Source organism: Gastrolobium bilobum, unplaced genomic scaffold (genome assembly GCF_033153095.1).
Source record: "Gastrolobium bilobum isolate Gb01-03AN ecotype WA unplaced genomic scaffold, APGP_CSIRO_Gbil_v1 utg2492, whole genome shotgun sequence".
Lineage (NCBI taxonomy): Eukaryota > Viridiplantae > Streptophyta > Magnoliopsida > Fabales > Fabaceae > Gastrolobium > Gastrolobium bilobum.
The window spans coordinates 179,485-188,450 of record NW_026896979.1 but is presented as its reverse complement, the minus strand read 5'-3'; the positions used below and the strand labels follow the sequence as shown (position 1 = coordinate 188,450).

Below are 8,966 nucleotides of genomic sequence, written 5' to 3'. Positions count from 1 at the left end.
AATATCTGTTGCCTTTAGACAAAGTTTAACAAGAAAAGGTAGAAGTAATGATGACCCTGGACGTGGAGAATCACTAGCAATGACGTGATCAAGAGAATTATTACGGTCAAAGGATAAATTACAGATACCAAAGGCCCAGCTCTGCTTAATCGGGACACATACTGAGCTGTGTTCTGTACTTAAAGAGGACCGGCAACATTGAAACTAATGATGAATGGTGTCGCCCCTATATTTCCTTAATCATTTCATTCTCTCAAATCGTAACTCTTTCATGGCGTTCTCGAATGTTTCTATCAATCAATTAACCTACAACGTCTGGCCATAATGATATGAAAATTAGGAGTTCTTTGCTAGTAAAATGCTAAAATGTAACAATTTGAAGTTTAAACTTGTGGATAATTAAACCCTCAATTTTACTAGCTACAAACCCACCACCCCTTCTCTCCTATTGTCCATGCATGGAAAAAGAAAAAGAAAAAGAACAAAGTTTGAAATTTTACTTGAGAGTTGTAAAAGAAAAAAGGACTATAAATCTGTCCAAGCAGCAAAAACTGGCATCTGAGGTAAGGAAATGGCAGGCCTCAAATGGGGTGATGGGTCCCAAGAATTCACATTACTATTTGGACTTCTTGTCAATAGTTTGGACGCAGTTGAAGGCATTCCAGAGAGCATTTGCAAGTTTGTCCTATCTGGGCTACATTCTCTTGAGCTGCTCAAACTTGTGGCCAATGAAGAAGGATTTGACACATGCGTTCTCATCTTACTTGATTCCTCTACTTCTTGATGAAACATGTTATCCAAAGCCATTGAGTAGGACTGATGACATTTTTCAGTCTCAATTCTTGGTGGATTCTGGTTAAGTTGAAGGGAGGATTGATCATGGAGAACCATCTTCCACTGATCTGATTGGCTTTCGCAGTTCTTCTGCATTAGAATGGCTTCTTGGGTGTCATCATATCCAGAAGGCTTATGATCAATATACAGAGTTCCACCATCTATCTCTTTGTTCCGCCTAGCTAGCTCAATGCTAAGTAGGTTACTGCTTGCCATAATTTTTTCCACATCATATTTTGTTATATCGAAGTTGGTTACAGCATTAACTCCTCTGAATTTTATGGCAGCAATATCGTAGGCTTCAGCTGCTTCCTCTTGGGTACCTAAAGTTTCATTTCAATAAGAGCAAATTTATTAGCTTTTCCTGCTAACATTGGAAAAGATTTTTTTTATTTGGCCAATAACATTGGATCAGATTTTTATTTATTTATTTTTTAAATTTTTTGCTAAAAATATTGGATCAGATTCTAAGTGAACAATTGAGATCTGAATAGAAGCATTAGTAAGAGCTGTCTCCTGGACTAACAGTTCCCTACAATATTAGAGTGGCTCATTATCAGCTTTATAGCTGCCGTGAGAAGATGTATTCAAACACCTCAAAGTGAATCCGAGATAAGGTTTTCAAAATTTTCAAAGTTATAAAGCAACCTCTCTGTCGCTTCCTACTATGGGAAACATGATAATTGGAACATGAAACACAAAAACACAAGCCAATAATTAATAATATATTCGGGGGAAGAAAAGTTGACCAGAGTGAACCAGAGCAGAAAGAACTCACTGAAGGTTCCAAGATATAGATCTTTGTTTCCAGCCACCCTACCAATTCGAGCTTGCCACCTTCCATGTTGGTGGTGTCTGCTTCCAAGTGAACAAGAAAGAACCGAGTTTAAATAAATTCAAGAAAATTCTTCTTCAGATATAGATAATATTATTAATTAAATTGTAATGGTATAGTAAGTAATTGTTAGACTATGAGACCTTGTTACTCCTCTGTACATGGAAGCCCCTCTTGAGAATCCACTGCTTTTTCTGATAGGACAAAGTTCAGAGATGTTATGAACAAGTCACATGGTTGTCGACTACTTGATTTCCAGATGATAGACATAAGCTAGGATTTTACCTTCGTAAATGAGCAACATATTCCTGTCGGGTCATGTTCTTCATTTGCTCGAGTTCATTTTGATAATTTTCCAACTGTTAGAAGAGAATGAAAAAAAGCTTTGATAAGATCATCATTTTAGTCACTGTTACTGAATTAGACCTCATAAATTGAGTGGAAACTTGGAAGAGAAAAAAGAAAGATATTAATTATTGGTCATTACAGGAAAGTTTATGTGAGTGGAGGGTCCCCAATACTTGAGTGCGGCCAGATCATAAGCTCTTGCAGCTTTTTCTTCCATATCATAACCCCCTAAAATCAAAATTTTGGAATGACTTGAATATACATTAATTTTCCTCTCGTTAACATCATAAGCAAAGTATTAAATGATATCTATCTTCAACTGTCTGATTAATCTCAGCTCTTGAAATTTCACCCATAATTAAAAAAAAAGGATATATTGGGAAAACGTACCTAGATAAACTGAGATTGGTGATGTATTTGAGTGGCATTCCCCGCAAAGCAAAGAAAAAAACCAAAAGCAATAGTCAGAGGTGACTAAAAAATGTAGATCTTTCCAACGGAGAAAAATAGATAATGGAGCATAGTAGCTATGCTTGACCAAAAATATACACAAGAAAAAACAAAAGAAAAAGTGCTGGGGAATATAGTCACTTTCTTACCTTGTCTTCCTTTCCTGCTTTGGCCCTCTTTCTTGCAGCTATTGTCCCATAGATGAGCTTCATATCTACCAGTCCACCTATGCCTGATAAATAAAAAACACCCTTTAGAGATCAAAATAAATCAAAAAACAGAAAACACTAAAAAGGAGATAAAGGGTTACTGTGTTGAAGATGCTGGTGCATGAATCCGACAGAGCATCTTAAGCAAATCAGTGAACAACTGAACTGTATTATAGTCCTATTGTTCGAAAACACTTTAATGTAATGTTAACATATAGAAGAAACAAGATAACTAACCTTGTTACACCTCTATATTGGGAGGTTCTTTGTCCAAAAGTATCAATGGATTTCCTATGAACAATTTGTTTCTGTTCAACCTTTTCAGCACCCCTTTTCTTTGTATCCATGGCAACAGAATCTATGACAACAGGTGATGCACGCTGTGAACTTGTAACACAGCTTGACTGTGAGCTAGGACTCATGGACAAGTTTAAAGACTGCAAATCCCCATATGGCATTGATCCAATGGACCCGGATTCACCTCCATTTTCCTCCACAGGAACAGTCATCTTAGACTCTTGTGCATGACTAGCTGGGAAATTCCTTACAACCCAGTTCTTAAGACCAGGAAATCCATTCTCAGCCATGTGCGGAACCTGGAGATTGCTATCAGAAGTTTGACTTTGCTTGGACCCTTCTAACATCACATCATGGTTTCTCAAGGTAGAGAAATATGAGAAGTGTTGGTCTTGAAGCTCTTGCTGTTGTTGTTGTTGTTGCTGCTGTTGTCGGTTGATGTCTTGGACATGATTTTGGTAATTTGCGTTGTTTGGGTCACGGCGTGAGGGTTGGTTGTAAAACATACTGTCTAAGCTCAGAGGCATTGTTTCTGTGGCACTACACTCATAGTGAGGGGTCCCCATAGCCTCGCTACCTAAGAAATTCTCCAGTTTTGGTGTTGAAGTAGTAGCCATTACTTCACAAAAATAGATAAAAAACAGAATAGTCAAGAAGTTCAACAATTTGCATATTTTGCACAAAAAAACAAGAGTCTCAAAAACAACATAATATAGCAAAACCTTTAGGCCAACCTTGTACTTGTGACTTGCTCAGAGCTTCCATTCCGTAGAGAGAGCCATCAGATTTGAGAGGCATGATAGGCAGGGTAGAATACAATCCAACATTTTCAGCTTCAAGTCCATAATAGTAGCCATAGTTATTAAGAGGAGGAGGGTGGTGGTAAAAGCTTGCTGGAACTACTTCAGCAGCAGCAGTGGAAGGTTGGGACTGATGAGAGTGTGAAGAAACACCTATATTCATTTGAGGAGAGAGTGAGAAACCCAACCAGTTATTTTGATCATTAACGTCAACAGTGTCATCATTTTCCATAGGCTTCATTTTCTCTCAGAATCACTCCTTCACCAAATAACACAAACTCTAACGAAATTTGTCTTAAGGCAAGACAACACAATCATTGGGAAACAAGCAAACTAATCATGCCATATCAACTCTCTAGTCTTCCCACCCCACCATATAGAACAATATTTGTTTTTCTTTAGTTTTTGCTAAGTATTTTTGTCTTGGTTGCAGAACTGACAGGGCCAAATCTAATCATCAATGTAAAGAAATCTAGTTTCCTGCAAGGGTATCTATAAGCTCTCTCTGGTTTTTTTTTCTCTGTCTCGGCATGTATATAAGGGTGTCTCCCCGGACACATTTCTAAAGGGAGCAAAGCAAGTTCCTTTAAACTAAACAAAAAGAATGTATTCCAGCAAGAAATGCTAGGCATCCATCCCGCATTCCATGGGGATCCGTGTATGAGAAAGACCTTCGCTTTTGCTTTATTCTACGCTCCATTCCTTGTCTTTCCTTTTCTCTTTTATGCAAGAGTTCTTACTCTTTAGAATAAAATAAAATAAAAAATATATATCGTTATTGTTATCCCAAAAAGACCTGTGTTGCTTCATTCAAAAACAGAAGGCAGAGGCCTCATTTTTGCATAGTGAGATGCAACTTCTCAGTCCTCAGAAAAGACCCCAAGTTTGAAACCAAAGTCCCTCTCTCAAATTTATTGGTCATAGTGGGGGCACAAATATATGACAAATATATAACATTCATTTAAGTCTTAAACCAAGTCCCTCTCTCAAATTTATTAGTCACAGTGGGGAAACGAATATATAACATTCATTTAATGTAAATGGGGCTTGCTATTTTGCTTGCTTGGTTTGCTTTAAATGTCCCTGTTGTTGAGGAACTTCAATTAGATTTCACGGGCCGTAGACAATGTGTCCCTCCCTCCAGTCACTTCTAAACAGTTTGCAGATCCTGCTCTGCTCTGGACCCCTACAAAAACTTTGCAACTAGAGGACAGGTATCTGCCACCTACAATGTATCCTCTCTCAGAGTTATAGGGACTGGCTCTTACGACGACGTTTCAACAAGTCCAACTTTGTTGTCCTCCACTGCAAATGCGGTGTGGGCTAGTCTCTCATTTTGTCTCATTGATTTGGAAACTCAAAATTACCATTAGGTATAACCAATAAAAGTGATATTTCTAGTTTCAAGCACTGGCTTTGTCTTGGGCTTTTTGGCACTTTCTTTGAGCTGGGGTCATCAGAATCCTATTAACTAACCTGACAGTAATTTTTTTCCTACCCGGTTATTACTTCGATTAATTAATCGATCAAGTACTGTGGTCATGGGATTAGAAAAAAAAAATGTTACAAACTAGCTAATACAATTTTATTGGCAATACTTGGCCTTAACAGTTTCGGGAAACCTATCAGTCTATCACTGTTAGCATTTTAAGAACAAATGATCCTGCTAGAGTAAGTTTCAGGAATGTTCACATATGTATTTAGGGTGCATGGTGCTTTATAGAGTCAAAATGTGAGGTGGGGTGGGATAAGGAAAAGAATGATATATGAAATGATAAATAACCTGGCCCAATGCTACTTGGGCGTTCATGATAGTCTACGCCATTCATCAAGTATCTAGAACAGAGAACTTTTGGTTCTCGTACGTTATGATACAGTGATGCTCTAAAAATTCTGACGTGTTATGTCTGATATTTTTTGATATTTTAATACGTATTGCAGTGACTTAAAAAAGATTCAAAGTTTGCGTTGTGTTGTATTTTTAGTTCTAACTATTAGATTCATTGGATTATGATAACCATTTTATTGAGTTTAATATAAATATTTAGAATATTTTATGTTTCTTTGCAAAATTGATTGGTATTATAAGTTTAGCTCTATTATTTTTGTTAAATTATTAAATATTAAACATAATATACACTACATAAACTGAAAATATTATTTAATATCAAAATGTGTCCTAACATGTCGAAATTTAACATTTTTTAGAATTAACCTGTCAAAATATTGTGTCGTGTAATGTCCCGTGTCGATATAGTATAACATAGGTGATACGTACAACAATAATAATATTAATTTTATCTAAAGTTATTGAGGTGCAAGATGTGCTCTCGGGATGGCCCTGATTGTAGTCAATACTTGCATCAAGACAAAAAGTGAGAGAGGTGAAGTCACCAACATTCTTCAACAGGGAAACTAGCAAGTGGAAAATCATGATCTTTATCAGCAGAGTCTTAATTATAACAACCACGCAAGCTTTCATTTCATCTTTTATTATTCTTTTCTCCTTCAGTTTTGATTTGTCATGACCCATCTTCAAGACACATAAAGCAGATCTGATTATGCTATGCATCCCAACATGGTTTATTTATTTATTTGGTATCCCGTTAAAATAGAGGATGAATTTTATCAGAGGGGCTGAGGGAGAATGTGCCATTTTTTTATTTTATTTTTTTAGTAAACGAGAATGTGCATTTTGAAGACTAGAAACTTACGAATAGGAATTATGACGTGAAGGCCCTTACTAAAGATAGGCGAATTAAATTTTCTTTACACTGTGGGACAACAATTTTTTTTTTTTTTCAGATTTTTCATGGATTAATTGATTAGTTGAATAATTCAGTAAGACAGAATCACAAGAGCGACAAAAAATTTTCTACCAAATTCTTAACACTGCTGCATATTCAAGATTTGAACTCAAAATCATTTATTAAGCTGAAATAACTCCTTACCATTCATGTGCTTGGGGTGGGACAACCAATTTCACCCTCACCAAACTTGCTTTCATGGGGTGCATTTGTTAAAGTCTTAGCGAGACATTTTTGGTACAGTCTTTACAGGACATTTATCAAATCGGTTAATCCCACTATAATAAAGAACTGGCTTTGCGAAACCACGGTAACACGACATGAAACACAACAGCCATTAAAAACAACAGGAAATAAAATATGTGAAGCATAGTTCAATAATTTTATTTTTCTTTGCTTTTTGGCCTTAGAATTAGTTCTATGTATAGTTCTATATATTTATTGCGTGTGCATTGAACAGGGAATGCATGCAAGAAAACTTTAAATATAGATTCCATTTGATCAATATAATCATTAGTTTGCATGCAAATTTGCGTGACCAATCTCATGGGGACAGGAATTCTAGAGCGCATGATTTTGTTTGGGAAAAGAGATCGAGAACGGAGTTTGGCAGTGAAAGAAAGATGCAGCACAGGACCAGTAGTTTAATGTTGAGAAATAGAAAGAGACCCTCTTTTTGATTGTGGTAATGATGAGTACATCCACCCACAAAGCACTAGCGACCAATTAACATTTTGCCCGAAAATTGAAATAGCGAATTGACAAATAAAGTAGCTCCTGTACTGCCTCGCGAATTTTTTTTTTTTTTTTTTTTTTTTTTAATTTCACCATGCTTTTCTTGTGGGACGATGGGAAAAAGAGTATGTTGGGGCCATTTTTTTCGTTGGTGGCTTCGAGGCAATGGACTAGCTAATTCCTTGTTAGCAATCTATCAGGTGTCCTTAAAAAGTGAAAATAATGGTCGTTGATATTGTTAATGAAATCATGCAGTTCCATTTCAATTATTTTGCTAAAAAATATTATAATCACATTGGTAGGGTTATAAAAATCTTATCATAATAACTGATATCATGCTATTTTATAATACTAAAAAAAAAAGTTGTTAACAGACGGAATTATGTAGAATTTCGTCTCAAATTTCATTTATGACGGAATTTGACCGTTTGCGACGGAATTTAATATTTGCATTGGATATTGTTCGTCGAAAATAAGCGCTTTTTTTTTTTTTTTTTTTACCACATCTCTTCTATTCAAAGAAACTATGTAGATATAGCAAGAAGATATCGTCCAAACATCATACCACACTATAGTATATTATTTCAAATGTTAACAATGTATTCTTTGATATTTTCTTAATACTTTTTTTATTTCAAACATCATACCACCCTTCTGCTCTTTATTAATAATTACAACATGAAATTTCATCCAATAATAAAGTATTAATTAGTGTCAAAGAGTAGGGGGCAAACATTTCTCTTATTCCATTTACATAAACAGTAAACAGTGGAACACGATGATGATCACACAAAGAAACTGATACAAATCCTTAAACCTTTTTGGTAAGGCCAAAACGGGTAGAGAAAAACAGATCTCTCGCCCACAGGGGAGACCAAGAGAGCAAGGCAAACAAACCAGTCATGTGACCAAACACAATTTGCTTCGGTGGTTTAGGGCCTAAAACTTTGTTGACAACATGTCTAGCAAAAACTCTACCATCCATTGCTTTATCACCCTGAGAAGCTCTAGCTCGCTCCGCAATGACGTCTTTAAAGTCCTTATAAAGCTTCCACTCATAATTACCTAATTTCTCCAAATTAGCCCTCCCCAAATTTGATCTCACAGACCCTGGCAAAACTAGAACTACATTAATCCCAAATGGCCTAAGTTCTAGGCGCAAACTGTTTGACATAGCTTGCACAGCAGCTTTGCTAGCACAATAAGACCCTGCCCATGGTGTTGACACTATGCCTACCACGCTTCCAACATTAACTATGCTCCCACTTTTTTGCATAGCCATGTGAGGCACCACGTGCTGAACCATTCTTAGTTGCCCAAGTGTGTTAATTTCCCAAGCCTTCCTAATTGTATCAAGTGGTAACTCAGCCAAAGGCCCCGTGCTACCTATTCCAGCATTATTAATCAGAATATCTATGCGACCATATTTTGATATAACAGTGTCAACAGCTGAAGCTACACTTTGATCACAAGACACATCAAGCTCAAGTGTCTCTATGTTATCTGACTCCGAGTCTGACATCTCTTGCATCCGCGTTGAGATGTCAGAGGCAAACACGTGGCAATTTTTCTCTGCAAATGCCTTGCAATACTCATAGCCAATGCCACCTTTAGCACAGCCAGTCACTAGAACAATTTTGCTGTCACTCAT

General features: G+C 36.5%; 2 protein-coding genes across 2 annotated transcripts; both read right to left on the bottom strand.

The window, feature by feature from the left end:
* Nucleotides 1-464: 464 nt before the first annotated feature.
* LOC133303196 (AP2-like ethylene-responsive transcription factor ANT) lies at nucleotides 465-4,081 on the bottom strand. Its single transcript, XM_061503073.1, has 9 exons — nucleotides 3,708-4,081; nucleotides 2,914-3,592; nucleotides 2,617-2,699; nucleotides 2,408-2,416; nucleotides 2,157-2,245; nucleotides 1,955-2,028; nucleotides 1,813-1,863; nucleotides 1,613-1,689; nucleotides 465-1,157 (listed from the first exon to the last, which is right to left on the bottom strand). Exons 1-9 carry the CDS (start codon nucleotides 4,012-4,014, stop codon nucleotides 526-528), a joined length of 2,001 nt encoding a protein of 666 aa, XP_061359057.1. The 5' UTR covers nucleotides 4,015-4,081; the 3' UTR covers nucleotides 465-525.
* Nucleotides 4,082-8,126: 4,045 nt separating this feature from the next.
* LOC133303188 (short-chain dehydrogenase PC-15-like) lies at nucleotides 8,127-8,966 on the bottom strand. The gene has a single exon (XM_061503065.1). It carries the CDS (start codon nucleotides 8,964-8,966, stop codon nucleotides 8,127-8,129), a length of 840 nt encoding a protein of 279 aa, XP_061359049.1.